The 22,492-nt window shown below is 38.0% G+C and overlaps 1 protein-coding gene across 1 annotated transcript in view; it reads right to left on the bottom strand.

The window, feature by feature from the left end:
- Nucleotides 1–22,492, bottom strand: part of CD81 (CD81 molecule) — a 62,420-nt gene that overhangs the window by 23,092 nt on the left and 16,836 nt on the right. The window contains exon 2 of the mRNA XM_026668277.2: nucleotides 12,124–12,238. Coding sequence (XP_026524062.1) covers nucleotides 12,124–12,238 — 115 coding nt within the window. The remainder of the gene's footprint in view (nucleotides 1–12,123; nucleotides 12,239–22,492) is intronic.

Below are 22,492 nucleotides of genomic sequence, written 5' to 3'. Positions count from 1 at the left end.
AACTGTTTTTAATGTGTGATTTTTTTTAAACACTGGAATTCCAAAACTGTAAGACAACTGTGCACATTACCAGTAATAAAATCACAAATACCATAAAAGGAAAACAATATCACATGGGCTGAACTTCCCTTTTGCAATCCAACTTAAAACTCATTGATTTCACAACAGCATTCTACAGGATAAAATACCAATTTATTGCTGGCTATTCACAAGTTAAGCAGTAGAAGAGCGGTGCAATAGCTCAGCAGTTCAGATGCTGGGCTTGTCGGCTAGGAAAGCTAACAGCCCAGGTTCAAGACCCAAGTGTCATATGATGAGCTGAGTTCCCATACTCACCCTAGCTCCTGCCAACCTAGCAGTTCAAAAGCATGCAACTGCAAATAGATAAATAGGTGCCACTTTGGTGGGAAAGTAACAGTGTTCTGTGATATTATGCTGGCCACATGACCGTAGAAATGTCTTCAAACAGCACTGGCTCAATGGTTCTTGAAACAGAGATGCCCACTGCCCCCTAAAGTCGGCGATGACTAGCTGAGTAAAATCCATAGGGACTCCTTTACCTTTACTCACAAGTAAAAAAAAAACCAGTGAGTTGCAGAGGCTACAACATTTCATTTGTTTTAAAAAATCTCATGCATTACATTTAATTTCATCTTCATCGAACACCTTTTTCTTATTTTGGGTGGGATGTGATAGGATTTACATTCCCAGAAATCTGAGGAGCTCCAGAATGAATTAAAGTTTTCTCACTGGAAGGCATCAGCACAACAATTCTGCCAAATTTTCAACCAGCTTGCAAAAAGCAAAAAGGGGGAGAAGTGGATAGGATGCAACATAATGGGAAGAGAGAAAGAGAGATTTGATCACTTAATGGCAGTCAGGAAGTAATAAAATAATTGAGAAGCTATTGGGAGTAGAGCCAGAATTTTTCTGAAATACAGACAAATAGCCTTTATTGAGTTTGTCCCTAACAGCAGAGCTAAGTAGACAACTGAAGACTAATAAAATGAGACTATTTTGTGCAATTTAATTTAAAACACAAACAATAGCAAAATACCCAAGCATACAGTGACCTTCTACATCAGACAACATTATTTGAGCAAATCAAAAGAGAGTGTCATAGATTTTTAGCAGTGTTATATTTCCTTAGGTTACAAAAATATGTTCAAGCTTCTCTTGGCATTCAATCAAATATCTCCCCCTCTCTCTCTATCATAAAGCAAATTTAAATATCCACCCAACTCACACATAGTTGACTCAGGATGGTTTACAAAATTTTTAAAAGCCATCATATAGTAAAAAACCATAATGACCTCTCCAGTGGCAGCAACTACACAGTCATCTCTGTAGAAGAAACCAGAAAATCCTTTCTGAGGCACCAATTCCCTGAAACTTGTATTGCATAATTATTTAACACTGTCACCTTATTAGTGAGTATGAAGCATCTGAATTAGCTCAAATCCTCTTCTCAAAACCTGGACTAAAATGCCACATAGTTATGAATCAAATGTTCTAGACAGAGAATTATTTGGAAATCATTAAGCTGGAGAATGCTGAAACATTCAGAACTGCATCCAAAACAATAAAATGGAAAAACAAAACAAAACAGAAACTGGTAGGTAGGCAACAGATGCCTCATTAGAAATGTGTGAAAGGCATAGCCTTTCTCTGACTGCCCTTTCATCTCCTTAATCTTGTAAAAAAAAAAAAAAAAAGGAAGTTCTACCATAAGGGGAAGTTTGGGAGAATATTTTTCTTATTCTCATGCAACATTCTTAAGACTTTTGTTTCAGAAAGAGAGGAAAATGTAAGAAGAAAGCAAGTGTAATTTTCAGCTGATTTCTTGTTAAAATTGTGGAACCTATGTGGCAAATTCAGGATATGATTCTGACCTCCAACCATCACTAAATGGTTTATTCATATTTAGAGACCATATAAGGTAGCTGCCATTAAACCTCTGTAAGATGGACATGGATGGATGGATAGATTGATTTTTAAATTTATTTGCCCCCCCCCCTAATTTCAAAGCAACTCTGGGCAGCTTACAATGTTAACAGAAAGACATTTAAATCATCAAATATAAATACGTAGCTGTAAGCCTTGTGTTCAAGTACTAAAAAAGACTTCTAAGTGTGAAAGGGAATTTTTCTGTATCTAAAAGAATACATCTATTAAGAAATCAGTTCATGTGGCAATGGGGATTGCTATGCCTCGTCAATGCAGTCTTATGGTGTCACTCTTTATGACAGCAAACTATATGACCGCTTTGCTTAGCGGCGGAAATTAGGGTGGAAAGCCTAACACTATTACCATTGTTCACCGAGAACTACCTGTAGCTAGAATCAAAAGGGGCACATCTCTTTTAACTGCTGGTTTTGCTCACATTGCTATTATGTCAACTCTTTATCATGTGAATTAGTGGCTGGGGAAAAAAAAAAGTGATGGAAAACTCCATTCTCTTTCCCAAGAACGTATTTCTTAGTCATCAGTGAACTAATGACACAGCTACTGCAACCCTAACTAATCCACCCATAGGAACAGTCTCTTGTGGTTTTAGGGTTACTAGCAGTGAATGATTAAAAATGCCCTGATCAGACAAAAGCCTTTTCTGTTACCCTTGTGTTTTTGATGCTGTCATCAAACTGAAAACAGACATCTAAAAAGACGTTCACACTACAATCGGGAGTTATTAAATAACTTATTTAGTTAAATAACTTATTTAGTTATTTTATCAGGATGAGGACCAGGGGCAGGATAAGTGTGGCCAGTTCGACTTCATTCGTGATGGGGGGCCCTGTGGCGGCCTGAGTGCTCTTGCCAGCGAAAACAGGCTCCCGAGCTCCGTTTTCAGCTGCCAGGGTCAGCAGCAATCCGCGTGCAGCCCTCCCGAGCTCTGTTTTCACTGGCAGAGGGTTGCAGGCCCTGGCAGCCAAAAACGGAGTGTGTTTTCGCTGGCAGAAGCACTGCGGGCTGGTCCTTTGCTGCTTCCAGGGTGGCCTCGTGGGCCAGATCGAAGTTCCCTGCGGGCCGCATCCGGTCCCTGGGTCTTGAGTTTGACACTCCTGCTCTAATGGTATGTGGGAATGACCTCGAGAAAAAGGAGGAAGACCCACAGCCTAGGCAATGGTGTGATAAGAGGCAGCTCAGACTGCAGGTGGGGAAAAAGAAGCCTTTTCACAAGAGAGCCTCCCTAGTTTCCCAAAAACTAAAAGAGAGAGGAGGGGAGAAATACAAGATTCTGTTTCATGTATCCTTACAGTCGAAACAATACTTTTGTTGTACTTCTTTTCTGGGTAACAATCCCAGTGTTTGGGTATAAAGCAATGTCTTGATGGCCTTCTGAAAGGCTAAAGGGGGAGAGTGCTGCCAGATTAATGGTGGTAAGAGGGAGTTCCTTAACGTAGGAGCAGCCATGGAAAAGCATCGCAACTCTCAAGCAATTCCCCATCAAAACTAGGAAATACCTAGAAAAAATGCCAGAATCCTCTTGTGGTATTGCCGTTTTCTGTGGCTTAAGGCTAAGCTCTTAAAAATGTTGAGCAAGGGAAGAGAGAAAAGGCCTCTTGAGCAAAAACAGCCAAGCATAAACTCCCCACACCCCCGGGCTAGAATTTCCAAACTAACTTTTGCTTCTGAAAGTTGCCCAAATAAACATACAGCACAGCTTAGTAAAAAAAATAAAATGCTTTGAACGCCAGGAATGGAAGCCCAATCCTTGGCTCTCCTTCTTCATTTGGAAAAGACTATGAAATGTGATGGAAGAACATCAGCAGCTAACACTGTAACTATAGAATCTAGTGTGTGGATAGTAAATGATCTTAATTCAGTTCACGTCAATTCAAAGTATTTTGTTATGGGTCACAGACATTTTAAACACATATCGTACCTGCAGGACAAATGTAACTATACCCCTCTACCTCCACATACAGGATATCTAAAAATATTTTATGTACCAAATAAACAGCTTCACTTCCTTAAACTGAGTCATAGTAGCAGCGTTCGGAGAATGTACCAAGTTTATAGAGAGATAACTAAGGCAAAGAGTCTGCATGGCAGAAGTTGTCGCTCAAGGGTTGGCTCCACATCTCATTGCTCCGCAGTTGACTACAGCGTGCCAGGAATTAGCTAATTGTTTTAACAATCGAAGCTCTGTGGTGAAGACATTATGCCATTGTCAGGAACTTTTGCCTCATCCTGCCTTTAGGCTCTCCTATTCCCTAGGTCAGGGAGTCCCCAACTGTATTTTATTTATGTATTTGTATCTCACCTTTATTATTATTTTTTAGAATTCAGTGTAGCGAACATATCGAACACTTCCTCCTATTTTCCACACTACAACAATCCTGTCAGATGGGTTGGATTGAGAGAGAGAGACTGGCCCAAGGTCACCTAGACGGCATTCATGGCAAAGGCATGAACTCATGCCTAGAACGTATGGTCTCCTGCTTTCTGACCTGATGCCTTACCTACTAGACCTAATTGGTTTTCTTTTTGCCATCACATTTGCCTGAAAAGATGCTTTTTCAGGAGGCAACTGGACTATCTTGTTTTTTTCTTTGAAGACCTTTTGCTACTCACCCAAGAAGCTTCTTCAGCTCTGACAAGATAATGGGGAATGGCAGGATTTATATTCCTTGCAGACAGCTGGTCATTTGCATCCTTTTAGAGAGTCATTGAAACACTTGGAGGTTTATCTGTGTCCTTGGGGTCACCTGAATAGTGCTCCTGGTTCCTGTAATCTGCAATGTCGTCCCCCCACTACTCACACACCATTCAAAGGGTGTTCATCCGGAATTGTATAGCTAAAAGTCTGTAGAGATCCTCAGACTTAAGGATTCAAAAAAGGTCCACAAGGGAGATACACTGAGGTACTGTACACCTCAGTTTGGGAAATTTTGTTCTAGCGGGTAAGCCACAGACTTTTCGCTCTAGCTTCTCACAGCTGTTTCTAAATTGTTCAGAAGGAAAGCACCTTGAAAGTTTTGTAGCTGTCCCTTCTTTGCAAATGCTCAGACTTTTCCAAGACACAAAGCATCACATGCAAGAGTCACCTTTTTTCAGGTAGATAGGCAGCATATAAATTTAATAAAATAAATAAATAAGAACAGGAGACCTAAGGGTATAAACGATGAGTTCTTTCACAGAGTTTCTTTGCACATTTCGTGTACAAGACTCGTACTTGCCAATAAAAAAAAGTATTACAGAGAGACAACAATTTTCATATCACACACTTATCATGGTGAATAGAGGATGGAAATTTTCATTCTCCTGCTTTGCTACTTAGCTCTGCTCTCCAGTCCACCTTCTGGAGAGGATTGCTCATCTGCTTTCTTAAAACTCTTCATCACCTTTCACCAGTAGCAAGTGTGCACCACATTGCTAAGCATGGCAATTATTAGCAGATGCACTAAGCACAAGTCTAGAGTTGGAGCAGAGTTATTCAGATGTGGCTATGACTTGAAGCCATTCCTATCCATCTGGAACAAGAACTTTCCATAGAAACATCTCTGGAATTTGGGGTCTGTTTGCTGTCTGTGTTGTAGAGCTGCTTGGCTTCATGTTGATAAATTCCCAGATCAGCAAAATGAACAAATACATAATAACAAAGGACCTCTATTTTCTTTGCTTTTGTTTAATTTTGCAGTGGGTTGATTCCGCTGCTTTTCTCATAAGCTTAACACCCACAAACATCCCTCTCTTTTTATTGATTCTAAGGTTATATCCAATAGAAAAAAATATTTAAGGGACAGATTTCTATTAAATCCTTCACAAGCGAGGGGTGAAGCAATATTTTTTAAAAAGGCAATAATAACGAAAGTAAAAATCAGTATAAAACAAAAGGAAAGAGAAACTGGATGTGAGGATATACAGGTTTCAACAGAAAGGTTAAATATTGGCTATGCATCTGAATTAGAAATTAAATTATAGTCTAAACTTCCATTCTTTCTCAAACACCAAGAAATAATAAAGATCAATTTATAACTAACTTCATTCACACATACAAACAAATTTGCAAAGCAAATGTACAACCTGGCTAAGATGAAAAGTTAAACCTAAAAGTCAGACCGATAAGAAGACCATAGTATACTGAGTTGCAAGTAACATGGTTTGGTACAAGGAGGAAAGACTGAGAGAGAATCAAGATTGACGTTTTAACACCTCACAACTATGTCAAGGCAGGAAGAAAACAGGCATCAAGAAGAATTAACAGAATTTGTATTCTGTTCCAAGAACCAAATGCCACATATGTTTGATAAAAAAAATGAGAACATTTACTGTACAAGATACCTACCTCTAGGGCGTTCATTTATTTTCAAATGAAATGGAAAAAATGTATATTTATTTTATTTATAGCAAGGCAAATTCAATTACAGTAATTTGTTTGAAGTTATTAAATAGAAAACCTTATTTTGCATTTGATACATTACTCTAAGGCTGTGTCAGTCCTTTAAAGTAGTCCAGATAAGAAGCGCCAACCATGAATACTAAAATTATTTATTGTAAGTTTGCAGTAGCAGTCTTGCAAGTCTGAAAGTAGCTCTCCCCTCCCTCACTTTTACTCTTCCCAAAACTAGGAAGAGTACACAAAACTAAAGGATAGGAAAGACAGAGCCTGCAAGGAAACCAAAACTCAACATGTCTTAGAATTGAGCTTTATGAGTTGTTTCCGCACTTGTTTTCAATTGAATAGAAATTTCACAGTAGGGCAGAATATTTCAAAATGCTTGAAGGATGGTTGAAACAGACCATTTCAGGCGCAAAACAGCTCACTCTGAATGTGAAATAGTTCCAGTTCAAAACATGCAATACACTCAATTAGCTTGAATTCACTTGTGTACTATTTAGGTTTTATTGTTTACATATCAAGGTTATAATTAATATTTTTAAATATTGTAATTTTTAATATAGTGTTGCCTTAGAATAATTCAGTTTTGAAAAGTAATATACCAATGTGTAAATAAGAATAATATTGGAATTTTCTTCCTAAGATAAGCAAAGAAACTTGTCCCGCTCTATATCTATGGAGATTCTCAGTCATCCAGGTCATGGTTGTCCCAAAGGTGCTTTTTTCAAGAGGCAACTTTTCTGGTTTTTCTTTGAAGATGCTTCACTTCTCATCCAAGAAGCTTCTTCAGTATGGATAAGAAGTGAAACATCTACAAAGAAAAACCAGAAATCTTGAGTTGTCCTGCTCTAGATACTTCATAATTTCAGGTTGCAGATTGTTTGATCTTTGGATCCTAGCACTGTTTACAAGGGAAATGCTTCTTTTCCCCACCCCCCTCCATTTTCTATTGCTGAATGTTTGTCTCTGCCTCACTTCCAGGAGCTCTTTTTTTTTTTTCCTTCTTCCACAGACAGTAACCAGGCTCTACAGCCTGGAGGCCCAGCCAGAGATGGAACAGAGAGCAAACCCTCCCTCCTCTCTTTCCTATCATGGAAAGAAACATACAGCTGCTTCCCAAGGTGGAATTAAAACTGCTGAAATAGAAACAGAGAAAAAGAGGATGATGGAGTGGGAGACATCTCTTCACGTCTCTTCTAGCAGGCAAGGAACTCCAGCTCAGAGAAGGGAGAGGAAATAATCCAGGCCCAAACCCGGCCAAGAGTTTACACCCAAGAGACCTACTTTCTGAGGTCTTTTGTGGCTACCTTTTGCTTCCCATTCCTCAGGCAGTGTACCCCCAAGTGCTGTCTGTAGTCTAAACTTTGGTAAATGTGATTGTAACAGGCAATTCTTTTTCAATGATTGGCTCCCTCCCAAAACTTTGGGAGACGTTTCTACACATTTTACCATCAAGCTTTTTTAAAACTGGCCAGGATATGCCACAGCTGTTCTGAAGTAGAGAGACCCAAGTCCATTCAGTTCAGTTTGGCACCAGAGCCTCTCACATAGGCATCAAAAGCACAATAAAATAATAAATCACCTTCTTGTCTTTGATGAAATAACCAACTGGCTTCTAAAGAAACTGCCTCGTTCTTTATGGCTTTGAGCACTTCCTGGGTGCAAATTCTAAGAGTTATCTAACTAAAAGACTCTGTTAGAACTTTTGGATGAATTCAGCAGATGGAATACAATCCTGGAAATTTCAACTTTTATTTTAAGAAAAAATTTTGAGGGGGGAAGGAAATGGAGGATCATATGTTAGTTGGCAGTGACTACAAAATAAGCAAAGGAAGTTTCTAGAGATGTGTGATAAGGACTGTGGTATGAGAAAAAGAACTTTAGCATAATTACCATATATATTTTAAATGGCTACTGTTTGTGCCATTTCATTTATACATTGGACACGTATTTCCTCATTCCTCATCTCCCAAAGAAATCAAACACCCTATGTTATATATTGGAAACTTTCCACTTACAAATTATATATATAAACTGTTAAAATTTGGCATACCATAAAATAAAGCACATCAGTGTAAAAAAAAAAAATCTATGTATTTTTCTAAAATGAGTTCCAATCACTAGGATGTTTCTTGGATAAGGCAGCTTTACTTTCGAATGTGTCTGAAAAACATCTGAGATATGTTGTAAACAAGAACAGGGGCAGAAGTGACTAATGCAGCGACATGTGCCTTTTTTTTTTTTCCTCCAGGAAGCAGGAAAATTACAATGAGAAGAAGAATTTGGAGCAAACCAAGTGGAGCAAAAATCCCAGTTGTATATCATGAAAGATCTGGGAAAATGGCTTTGGAGCAGGTGTAGAAAAGGCATTGTTATTAAAAGGAAATGACAAATAACTTAAGGAATCTAAGCAGAGCTTTTTAAAAATATTGCTTAAACTGCCAAACATAGACTGTTTCAAAAGAAAAAAAAAGTTTGGGTAGGTTTTCCAGATGCCTAGCTTTAGCATTTATTAAAGTGCTTTCAAGTCACTGTTGACTCCTGACAACTGCCTGGTGGACTAGTTCCTGCAATCTTCTTGGCAAGTGCTTTTCAGAAGTGGTTTGCCCTTGCCTTTTTCCTTTGGCTGGGAGAAAGTGACTGGCCCAAGGTCATCCAGCAGGCTGTGTTCTTAAGACAGGAGTAGAACTCATGGCGTTCCAGTTTCTAGAGTGGTATAGTCTGGTATAGTCTCTCTAGTTTTACTGCTACTTTGAAATTTTTATTTTTCAGAATTCAGGAAGAGGGACAACCAGGTAGTCCTCAACTTATGTCCACACTAGAGCCCCAAATTTCCATTGTTAAGCAAGACGGTTAAGTGAGCTGCACCCTATTTTATGACTTTTTTGCCACGGTTGTTAAGTGGATCAATGCAGTTAAGTGAATGCAGTCATTAAACAAATCTGCCTTCCATCATTAACTTTGTCTGTCAGAAATTGGCTGGGAAGGTTACAAATGGCAATCACATGACCCCAGGATAGTGAAACTGTCATAAATACATGCTAGGGGCCAAGCACCCATGGTCATAAGAGTGAAAACCAGTCCTAAGTCACTTTTTTTCAGTGCCACTGTAACTTTAAGCAGTTATTAAACGAATAGGTGTAAGTTCTGTATTAGTTTTACTTACTCTTACTTTGAATCAGAGAACAGAACGGTAAGTGTTTAACTGGGTGCTGGCTTCTCCCCAGGGAAATTGGCAGAAATATCGAAGTAACCTACTTAGAAGGTCCCAGAGTAACTTGCATTCTAAACATGCTCAGCTTCAGAACAGTTTTATTTTTCTTACAAGATTTCCCCTCTTCTCAAACTAAAGGTAAAAAGTTCCAGTTGTGTCTGACTCTAGAGGGTGGTACTCATCTCTGTTTCTTAGCCGAGGGAGCCAGTGTTTTCCAAAGACATTTCCGTGGTTATGTGGCCAACATGACTATATAATGAGACGCATGGAACACCCACACAGTAAGGCATGAGTTTTCAGAATAGCTCTGCTATGCTCACTTACCATGTCCTCAGCTCTGTGTCCTACTTTGGTTATGGTGAGTGACTCACTCATGACTGTGTCTCATTTACCACTACCATCACATGCCATGATCTCAGATTCAGATCTTCCTCCTCCTGCTCTTCATCCTCAGGTCCAGAGAAATGCAGGCTGGCTACCTTAAATGTTAGCACAACTCTTGCAATTTTTACAATTCTCTTCTTAATGAAGGAGAATATTTATAGCTTGGGGTTGAATGAGAGGTCCTTGGTGGTCTCGAGCTTGGTTGTTTTCTTGCAGACGTTTCATTACCCAAGCTAGGTAACACCATCAGTGCTAGTCCTTGGGTAAAGAAACGTCTGCAAGAAAACAACCAAGCTCAGAGAGCACTAAGGACCCCACAATACATCATTTTTGGTAGCTCATTTTTAGGAACTCCCACTCAACTTGGGCTCCTTTTCCACTAATTTCTCTTGCCAAAAGCCCTGCTTATTGTTTTTATTAAAACCTGATTTGCTATATAAGCTCTCCAACAGCCACAGCAAAAATGGCCAAGGAGGCACAGAACTCTTCTGCTGGAGTGTGGCAATTGGTGTTGCCAAATTTCTTCCTCCATGTGACAAAGATTGTTTCCAATCTTTTGTCTGCCAAGGAAAATACTACTATTGTGTAGGAACATCTTGGAGGAACATTTTCAGCCTAGCTCAGCAGCAGGCTGACCATGAGACTGAGGTTCTCCTGTGAGTAAAGGTCCTCAACCTGGGATAAGAGGGACTTTTACAGCTGAGGAAAGGTGTCTGTGTGAATGAGCCGTCAGGTATTCACCTGGGTAATCAATATCTCTCAGGACAAACTCCTTGTATCATGCAGGTCAGCACACAATTCCTGGTATACAGCTCTTTCTTGATCTATCACTTCTATTGTCTTTTTCTCTTTTTGAACTCCACTGGCAAACCCCTATTAGAACAGGAAGCGGTACATTTTATCCCAGTTGCAATTTAGCCTTAAAATATATAAATTTCCCTGAGATTTTCAGTTATGCCAGTTTTTTTAGATAAAACCTAACGTTCTAGAAGAAAACAGAACATTCTGGCAACAAATGTCTTGCACATAACTAGTTCTGACAATTAAATGTCAATGAAACTCTGAGACTCAGGAGGTCATTTTCTATTATTATTATTATCCTCTTATCCTATTTTGTTTGGGGGGGGGGGAAGACAACTTGGACCAATGGGTATTAAACCGCAATGAGAATAATAAAAAGTTAAACATAAAGATTGAGTCACTTGATAATATAAGCACTCAACTGTGGAACAGACTGTCTTGAAATGTGGAATCTCTTTTCATAAGTATTTTTGGGTCGCAGTGGAATGAACTGCAGAGAGGTGTTATGGCCTAGTAGTGAAGATGCTTGTCTCCCCCTCAGAAGATTGAGAGTTCAATCCTAGATAACGACTGATTTCTCTCTCTCGTGGCACTAAGAGAAAGTACCTGTTGCGAACTCCACGTAAGCATCAGGAAGGGTATCCTGCCAGTAAACACTCGGCTCCATTCACCTGCCCCAACCCTACCCAGAATTAAGGGATTACAGGTTGTAAACAGAAAAAAAAAAGTAGGATGAACACCCATCAGATTTGCAATAATGGTTCTGCAACAGTTATGGATTTAAATGGACGACCTCTGAGAATCTATCCAGTTATGAATTGTTGGTTTGCTCTTATATTTTATTTTCCTGTTCATTTTGGGGTGGGGGGGCATGGGGGTGGGGAATAGGGGATCAGAAAGAGGCATTCTATTCTTTTACTCTTCTCATGCCAGTAAGAAATGTGTTAACCCACAATGGAGATAATTGGAGATTCAGAAGGCTCCAATTCTTGTTACCCTTTGACAAAGCATTGGAGTTCTGTTTTCCTAGTCATTTGGGCCAGGTGGTACTGCTGGTAGTGAATGGGTTCAATTATTTATCTTTGAATGTGGATATGTATCTATGCATATGTGTTGTATTTGATGGCTTTGTGTTTTAATTTAGTAAGCCACCTAGAATCACTTGTGTGAAATGGGCAACTATAAAAATATCATAAACAAATAAATAGATGTTAAGCAAGGAAGTAGGATTTTTTTTCTCTCGTAATTCAGTGATGGTCAGTTGCAGAGGCTCCATAGATGCAAAGGGGGAAAAAAATAACAAGCCCAAATAATTTGACTTTTGATTCCCTCCCATTATGTTAGAAATCCTAGTTACATAGCTTTTTTTAAATCTTACCAATGTAGAATGTGTTAGGAGCGGGCTGGTCTTCTAGTGATGACTGCAAGATTAGGGAGGTTTGTGAATCATGACGAATCCATAACCCGACACCAAGAATGATCCCTCCTGCCAGCTGAAAAGAAATTGGGGAGGGGAGGGAGAGAGGAAAAAAGCAGATGAGTACTTCAGGGATCTCATCAAATAAACGGAAGAAACTATAAACACTTCATTAAAATATGACAAACAGTATATATAGAAATCTACATTCTGCAAAAAATAATCAATCATCGTATCCATAAAAACTGACCTACAAAATTAAAAAAATCCCATATTTACATGATATTTTATACGAATAGTTTCTGGCTTTTATTTTTCGAAATAACTCAAGTCAGTGAGCATAACTAATACTCCTTCCTCCTCCTATTTTCGCCACAATAACAAGGAATCTTTTGATAGAAGCAAACGTACATATTTGAAAGTTTGACAAGTACACTAAAACAAGATTTTCATCTTCTGCTTTGAAAGCTACTAGATATATTTATTAAAAACTGTTTACATTTTAATCAAAATTACATGCTGTGGTGCAACTTAAATATAAAAATAACAAGAAAGCTGTTTTACTGGAATAGTTGAACTAAATAAATGATTAATACTTTAAAACAGCTGATTTTGAATGGCTATTTCAAAACTTTTAAGAAATGATGTTTTCAATTTGACTTACTTCCAATGGTTAAAAGAGTGTTTGAATAGAAACCAACAATTCAATTTTATAAAACATGAAATGAAAGTTAGCATTTGTTATATATTTAAATGTGATATGAAAAATTGGAAATTAACAAACCCAATGTGATGTTAAATTATATTTCTAAACATGGCATTGTCATCTCATGAAGAACTTTGGCTCTATCAATCTTGGAATATAGCAAAAGAGGATTATTTTAGGTAACTGGAAAAAGGTTGTCCTCCAAATGTTAAGGAATGGAACCATGATATTAATTTGTTAATCTATTTTGGGAAAGTCTCTATTCTAAAACTGAGAAAATGATACAACATGTTTATGGTCTTGATGTAATATTAGGTTTCACAACTGAATTAATTTATACGTCTATTTATAGTTATTATATGGCTATTTTCCCTGTTAATTACAGGTAATTTTTTAAAAGTTTATTTTAATCACTATATTTAGTTTCTGGCTCCCCCCCCCCCCCAACAATATAATCACTATTCACCCTTTTTTGAGTTGGCGACATAGACTTTTTTTTTTCTATATCTGTATTTTAAATACAGTTTTTAAAAACCATATCTTGAAATATCCAGTTTACTAACAACATGAGCAGAAACTGATACAGGGTGAAAAGTGCTATAAAAAAAAAGTCCCATCTGGGTACTTTTGACCTATGAAGAGTCTTTTGTACATAGTGATTGTCAAGTAATGAATATGTATGTGTGAATTCATCTTGCTAGCTTGGCAGTTGCAATAATTAGCCCCAGTTACAGGATCTGAATAAGACCATGGAAAGAACTGAAATGCAGAGAAAGCATACACAAACCGGGTCATTAGACAAGAATGCAAATTAAAATACTAATGGTTTCGATGACAGATTTAAATAGGAAAGTATGAAAGGGGATTAAGCAGCAATGGCACTTTATTACTTTTCATTACTAACATTTCTGTGACACTCAGACAGGCATACATTGAAAAAAACAGGAGATTAAAAACTATCCAATAATAAACAATGCATACTGTAACACCAAGGACCAACAAGGATAGAAAATCTAAGATTTCCCAAAAACCCTTTCCTCAAGAATGTTTATTTCTTTAAAGAAAGTTCACTAGGCTTCAGATCTTTCCTCAGATCGCTGTACAACTTTTCATAATCTGCAGAATTAGTGCTATACAATAAGAAATGAATTGACATTATTTTAAAGGCTGCTTGTAATAATTCCACTTCTACCTGGCAAATTTAAAGGACATGCAAATTAAGAGTCTAGCACTAGAACAGAAAAATAAGTGATGATGTAAATATGTGAGAAAAAATATTCAAGCATCAAACAGAAATGTTAACTACTCCATTAGCAAATGTTACTTATACTGAGAGGTAATCTGCAACATATTTTTATACAGACACAGACACAATCATTATTTCCACCCATTGGTGCTTAGGGAAATTTGGCCAAAGACAAAGTATACCAAAATGAACTTCTAAGTTTTCCCCCTCCCCCACAAAAAATGTATATTCATCACATCATTATATTACACAATAACCAAAGTCCTCTATGCGTTAGACTTAACAAATATTAAGGGTTACAAATGTACAAGATTTAAAGGCACTAACACATCAGTAAAACTGGAAGACCTATAATGTTAGAATTTTAATGTCAAGTCATAGTATAAGATGAAAAATAAAGATAAAATCCACTGACTCAAAAGGAGAATTAATTAAGTCAGCAAACTTCATTTGCAGGCTGCATGTGTTCAGCTGGCAAGTATATCAAACAATCAGCCAAAATGTTAAAGTTTACTTGGATTTTATTTAGCCCCTTCTTAGAACTAAAGAAACTATTTAGTATTGGCACAGTAATCTGGTTTGCATTGTACCACCAGATAAAAGAAAGAAATTGCATTGCTGTTCATACACAGGAATAAGAAACTGAAACAAACAATTCCAAAATTGTTTTTTCATGCAAAATAAAAAAAATTGACAAATGGAAAACTCATCAATGCCCATCTTCCCAAGCAAATTGTCCTAAATGCCCTTCAGAAGATTACAAGCCCTTCTGCAATTACAGCACATGGCTAAAACAATGGGCTTACATTCATTTAAATTTGCCTCAATTAATTGCTAACTTCCAAAACTTTAGCCAAACAGATTTTATAGATGTCAAAAAAAATTTAAGAAACTTTCCTTGTTCAATCTCTAGTTCTTTTTCAGAAGGAAAAATAACTGAAATTATTCTTTATATTATGAATATTCTTTGTGTTCAATTTTAGGAAAACCATAGCTATTAAAAAGATGAAATCATTAATATCATAATGCCCTATGTCTTACAGGGTTTTTTAAAACCTAAGGTTAGTTTTTTAATGTCAATATTAATGTGTGTAACATTATTTGGCTTTTTCATCCAGAATTGAACACAACACTAAAAAAGGCTGCAGATTATACCAAAGTATTCATTGTAGATTAAAGATTTTAGTCTTCAGCCGATTATGTAGTAATATGATTTTCACTGTACCGTTACTTAATGTTTTGTGCATACTGAAAAAGGAAGATAGAGCAATTTTGGCAATTAAAATACCAAAAAATAAAGAAAGGAAAAAAGACTATCCAATTTCTGACTTTCTCCTTTTTGTGCTTCTGCTAATTTTACATTTTTATAAACATTTAGAACCTCTTAAAAACAAGACTGTAAATATTTGTATTCACCATGCTGCATGTTGCATGCTTTTTTAAAGTTTAGTTAGCTTCTATTGTGAATATATACTGTCAAATGTGCCACTGTTGCATATGTTATATTTTATTTTTGCCAATTGTTACAAGATAATAAACACAAGTTTAAATTCCAATAAAGAAGGGAGAGAGGAGGAGAGGGTGGGGGAAGAAGAGAAAGGGGCGGTAGCTTCCTTTGGTTTGCACTGCTAGGGAAGGGGAGGTCAATGTAACAGTCTAAGGTTAAAGTTTGGAAGAAATTTATAGACATGAACTCTATTGAAAGTAAAATTGCTTTTTATAACAACATGAAATCCTACAAAAAAAATTATTATTCTGCCCAGTCCCAGATCTCTCTCAGGAAAAAAAATAATCCTATCAGAGGCAGCTCTAGATTGTGTAAGACCTTCATCGTGGATATAATTTCAGAATACTCTTGCTTGACCTTGCAGCCTCCAAAAAGTGTGAAAAGGCATTTCTATTCTTCCCATGATTTTCAAAGGATCCAGAGGTTGCAGGAGAGCACACCTATTTTTGCATGGCCTCTAGAGCCTCTGAAAACCTTGTGATTTCCTGTGCTTTTTGGAACTGCAGAGGCTGCGTAAGAATTGGGGGGAGGTGCTCTTGCGTGACCTCTGGAAATCCTGTAGGGGGGCATGCTCTCGCATCACCTCTGAAGTCTCCAAAAAGTGCAGGAAGGAGGCCATTCTCTCATGTGATTTTTCTCGTGATGGCCCTCGCATGCAATTTTCAGAGGATCTGGAGGCAACGCAAGAGCACACCAGTCTCATTGTGGTCTCTGCAGCTTTAGAAAATTAAATGTGAATAGGATGGGCTATCACCATCACTGCATTAAATTGTCATTTGTAACTGATGGGATGGCTCCAAGCTTGATCAGATTCCTATGGAAGTCCAACATTATCCAAACAGTAATTGATAATGTTGGGCTTCCATAGGGAGTCTGCTTAAATTAAATCTCCACCTAGGACATTTAATTCATCAGCACTTAAAAATTTATAAAGAATTGATGTAGCAACTCCTTTGCCTTAATTAAGATGCTTATTGTTGAAGGCCAACTCCTCCAGATGTGCTCACCAATGGCAGATAACACCAACTCTTTTAGCAAGAAAGCAACACATGCTGGAGTAGAGATAGAAGCTTCTAAACAGCTTCCGCCACAAGAACAGAAAAAACTTAGAATCTGTGTCTGGCTCTTTAAGATTAAGGAAAGTTAGAGAATTTGAGAAATATGCCATGACATAACCAAGCAGCAGCATTCTCTGAGCCAAAAACAGCCTTTATTTCACATGCTAACAGAACAATTAAATATTCTGGTTTTAGTAAGTGTTAATAGGATTCTGGTAGGGGTGTGTGTGTGAGAGAGAGAGAGAGAGACCGAGCATGTGTGCGCATTAGTGCAGTTGTTAAAAATCATAAACTAAGAATGTGTTCATTAACTTTTTATAGATTTAGTATGAACAAAAAGTATGTATATAACCATTGTTGTATATTTACCAGTACCTCTACTTACCAACAGAACTTTTTGAGGTAACATGCTTTCCTAGGTTAAAGATGGACTGAAGCTGTCATGCAAACACAACTCCAAAACAAAATTAGTCTTACCCTTTTCAAATTCATAATTCTTCTTTCCAAACCTTTCCACTAAATATGATAGGGAAATCAATGCTATATAAAATGGCAATAATAGTTTTGGATTTAATTGTGGATACAAACTATTCACAATCTTTTTCAAACTTGCTAATATAAATTCTTTACTCAAGGTCCTATAAATCAGGGATCCCCAACCTTTTCGACACCGCGGCCCGGTTCCGGCGTCAGCTGGGCGCCGCAGCCCGGTTCCGGCGTCAGCTGGGCGCCGCCATTTTTTTACGAAAAATCACTTCCGGTGATGTCACGGAAGCAATTTTTCGTCAAAAAAATAAGCGGCGTACGCTTCGGTGAGCTTTTTCGGGTAGAAATGGCTTTCTCCCGGAAAAGCTCACGAAGCGCTAGCGCCGCCATCTTTTTGACGAAAAATTGCTTTTTTACCAAAAAGATGGCGGCGCCCAGCAACCAGCGGCCCGGTAAGGCTTGTTCCGCGGCCCGGTACCGGTCCGCGGACCGGCGGTTGGGGACCCCTGCTATAAATGAAACACTTCACAACTTTTTTTTTATATGTGTTTCTTGTAAACAGATTACATTGTTTCATTTTTTTCAAATAATGAAGGTTTTTTCCTTTTGGGAAGAGCCCGTTTCTGGGCTTCCAGGAGAGCTGTTTTTCACCTTCCCCAGGGTCCGGAGGCTTCCCTTGGGCCTCTGGGAGGGTGAAAACAACCTCCCCCAGGGTCCAGAGGCCCTCTGGAAGCCAGAAATAAGTCCATTTCAGGATTTCTGGAAGTCCTGTTTTTCATCCTCCCAGAGCCTCCGTGCGGACCCTGCACTTACCTGATCCAAAACGGGCCACGTGGAAATTCCTGGGAAAGGAGGGGCGGGGTGGGGCCAGTTGGTCATTTCAACTACGGGTTCGGTGAACCAGACATAAATTTAACATCTGGTTCACCCAAACCGGTCTGAACCAGTAGAATCCCACCCCTGTATATCTGTTTTCAATGATCGTAAAGATGGTTTTAGAAGTGAATTTTTATGCGCTAAATCAAAGCTTGGTTTTGAAAAAAAAAGAATGTTTTGTTGGATATAAATGTCAAAAGGATCCAGTCTCCAGCAAATTGCATTGTATCTAGGCTCCAAGATGTGTTTTTAATCTTTAAGTGCTATAGCATGCCAAATTTCTATTGGAAAAGCTAATTAGACTCTTACATCAGATTCCCAGATGAGGCCAGCACTCCATTAGGACTCTAAGTGAGGTGTTAGGGAGACTGGATCAATTCCTTTTTTTCATTTCTATCTTCTTAATCTAAAAAAGGTCCTCATGTTATTGTAATAAAATATATAAACAGTAAATTCAAATAGCTGCTGGGAATATAATTCATATCAATCTGCTTGTTATAATTAAGACTGAAATTCCACTTCTGCCTAGGATTATAAAGGGCCCTCTTGATCTTTTACTTTTTAAATATAACGTTTATTAAGTGTACCATATCACTGTTAAGTCATGCTGAGAGAAGGAAGTATATATGAGGTCATAAAGATAACATGTATTTCCTCCAGCTGTCCTTTGATTTGGAATCAAACTGGTAAATTGTTTTCCTTACTATATATAAAGTCATTTTTATCCTTTTGAAATTTACTTAGATTAATACTGAATCACAAAAAGGAAATCCTTCAATTTTGTCTGGACTGATAAAAGCACCAAAAAAAAAGCTTCAGCAGGAAACAATTGTCCACTCTGTCTGTCTGTCTGTCTATATATATTTGTTAGATTTGTTAATCAAACTTTTCCTTCAAAAATAGGCACACATACTATTCCTAGGATTTAGATACAAGCACAAATGTAAATGCCCAATAATATTCTACATATTGGGGGGTGGGGGTAGGTGCCTACAAGTTGTTATCGATTCGTGGTGGTTGCTTGAATCCCTACAGTTTTGTAAGCATCATTTTCAGAATTGATTTGGCATTTGCCATAGTGATGACAGTGACTGGCCCAAGGTACCAAAATTGGCTTTGTGCCTAAGACAGGACTAGAATTCACAGTCTCATGATTTCTAACCTGGTACCTTGACCATTGCATCAAACTGGCTCTCTACTATTTACAGTAAAAGACAATTTATTTCCGACACTCAGTCATCAGCTGAGTATTTTTTCTTTTCCCCAAATTTCCTTTCTCATACTTTAAAGATAGGAACATTTGCTGCCCTTCAAGCATCTTCGTTCTCCAGAATTTCTCAATACATATAAGATGCAGCCGAATTTTATCAGATCCCTTTAGGACACATTCATTCTATCACTGGAGGTTTAATATGCTGGTGCTTCAATATATGTAGGTATTCCTGATTATGCCTCTAATCAAGCTCTAGATGTAATTATATTCCTTCAATCTATTCTTTTCAATTGCTCCTGGAACATCTACACTCTTGTAGAGGGCGGAGGGAACGGCCTTGAAGGACAGAAGAAAGAACCACGATCAAAACAAATGTCAGATTAAAAGGGGCTAAGCTCAGGCCAAGAAAATAACTCGAGTAAAAGTCTCAGAAAGACCTCTCCCTACTATTGGACTGCCTCTCCATTTCCAATGTGCACCAATTTTGTTTAAGTTTTTTCTAGCAGTTACCTTTATCTCCTCTATTTGTTCTTTTTTTATTTCCTCCTTATTTGAATAATTTATAATCTCTCTCCATCTTTTATATTTCTATTAGTTTCTCCTGCTATGGAATTCAACATTATTGTCTATTTCTTAAAACCTGAAGGCTATTACAATAAGTTGAATTCTGTGACAGTTCCAGGTCAGCTGGGTATGTAATCTTTACTGCCTGCTTCTCCATTTCTAATATGCATCCTCCTTTTTGCTTTTGGTTAGGGGTTTTTTTGGGGGGTGGGTGGGGGGGTGGGGAGTTACATTTGTTTCTTCTACTGTGTTCTATTGCATTTCCTCCCCATTAGAATAGTTTCCAATCTTTCTCCTAATCTTTTCTTTGTTTAGGATAAAATCAAAAACAGCTGATCCCCTTGAATCCTCATCTAGGATTCTTCAGGAGAAATTTGTCAGCCAGGCAAGTCAGGAATTTCCTAGAGAAGACGTGCTTGGTAGAATTTGTCAGGATGTTAGGATAATTAATCTGCCATCTTTGCAAATCTTTGAATAGGGCAAGAAATAGTAATGTGCTTGGCTGGAAGTGAGCACAGACAATAGTATTGCTTCCTTTTAATCTCCTTACTTTGTTCCAGATGCTTGCAATAGGGCCACCAAATTCATTCCCATGGATTTTTATCATCTGTTATAAATCTTCGTTTATTTTTATATGAGCACATTATACCGTGTTTCTCATATAATAAGGCCGGGTCTTATTTTTTTTTTGAGCCCCGAAAAAATGGCTAGGCTGTCTTTTCGGAGGTGACTTAATTTCCCCCCCCCCCTTGCATCTTTGGGCGGGCGGGCAGCGACGGCTTGGATGTTGACCTCGGCGTTGGTGGGGCACTTCGTATCGGGGTCAACGCAGGCAGCACCATATCCAGGTGTGCAACAAAAGTACTTCCTAACGGCAAGCCCCCCCACCATTTCACATGTTTTAATATAGGCCTTAATTTGGGGGGAGGGGCTTAATTTCATTTCATGCCTATAAAACATGCTGGGACTTCCTATTGGGGGAGGCCATATTGTTGGAGAAACAGGGTAGCAACCAATGTATGCTAATAATTCTACTTATGCTGATTAATGCACAGTTCCCCAACCCCATATTAAGAGTTTGGCATAATTTTGTTTCCCGTAAGAGGAACTCCATTTTTAAGGGGCTGGTGGACAAATATGAATTTTGAGAAATCATTGTTGCTGTTGTACTTGTCAATTCACCACACACTTGCGATAAACTGCAGTTACAAACCACTGATTTAGCAGAAGACACCCCTAGATTTGCTTGGGGATCTCTATCTCATCTGGAAGCTAGTTGAGTTCGCGCACTGCAAAATCTATGCAGTACTAAAAGCCTGTTTGTAACCTTCAATTAGCCCAAATGTTGTACCACAGAACATTTTTTAAAAACGAAGATACCTCAAATTCATTAATTTAAAGAACTGGTATAAAATCCCATTACTCCCATGTAATTCATATTTTAAGGATCTTCACACCAGTTATACCAGCCACAGTCATATGGTCACAATTTCCAATGCTCCCTGCCAACCTCCCACAAGCAAAGTTAATAAGGAAACCAGGAGGAAGTTGGAAATTGCTCTCACTCCCACTGCATTTTTGCTTGCCTGTGGTTATTCTGTTTATCTGTTTAGGTAAGAAAATCTCTCTGAAAGGATGACCCAATGAATTATGGGTTATCTAGTACTTTCTACATCTCTTACTTCTGACTGACAGTATCACCATGCAGATTATTTCTCCCTTTGATCTCTTCTTTGTGGGGAACCCTTTCCTGGGTCATCTCCTATCAAGAAATCCCTGTAATTTTTTTTTATAAAGTATACTTTAAGCTGTAATCACTGGCTGGCACAACTAACGCTTCAGAGGCGAAACTTTATTATTTCAAACAATTTCAAGAGTTTAAGCCCCCCCCCCCCCAAAGAAAAGATTTTACAAGAACAGTTTTTAAAAGGCAGTTTTAAAAGATAATGTGGTCTCTCTTCAAATATTTCAAAAGATGCTTTATTTCACCAGTGATTACAAAAGTTACTTTCAAAATAGGAAAATACTGTATGTACTCAAACATCTTATTTGTACTACAATCAGATCCTCAGAGAGGAAAGGAAACAACAAGTGTTTGGGATCTTTTTTAACTAGAACTCATTTGCCAAATGAAGTCAGGTGTAAAGTGTATAATAACTTAAACTACACAGTAATTTCACACAAATATTCCTTCTGCTAACCTCAAGCTTTCTGTGTTTCAACTGATTTATTTGTTGTTGCATTCCTGTAACACAGCAACTCTATAACTGACGTTCCCTTGGTGACTTACAAACACTGTATATCACCAAAATGGAGTAAGAAGCAATACTGAATTAATCTGGGGAAGTGCCATTTATCTGCTGCTGTGGCTAAACCAATGGAAGCTAGACATCCTGGCCAATTTTATTACAAATCAATACTTATATGTTTATAGACCAAAATTTATCATCTCTGTATCCCTACTCTAGGGAGGCTATGGGATTTCCTTTTTGAAAACTCACTAGGCGTTTATCAGAGATAATAATCCTTTGAAAATGGCCTTGGGAAACAGAAACAAGAAATGACTAAAGGTTTGGCCAATTCTGTGACGAAATTCTGCAGAGAAGTCAGACAGGAAATTGAAGGAAGGAAACCAAATTTGCAGTGTTCAGATGGCATCGCCTCAGGGGGACCA

Source organism: Notechis scutatus, chromosome 1 (genome assembly GCF_049901735.1).
Source record: "Notechis scutatus isolate UNSWTSFEM ecotype Mainland chromosome 1, rNotScu1.2, whole genome shotgun sequence".
Taxonomy (NCBI): domain Eukaryota; kingdom Metazoa; phylum Chordata; class Lepidosauria; order Squamata; family Elapidae; genus Notechis; species Notechis scutatus.
The sequence above is the reverse complement of the archived record's forward strand: the minus strand, read 5'-3'. Positions and strand labels throughout refer to the sequence as shown.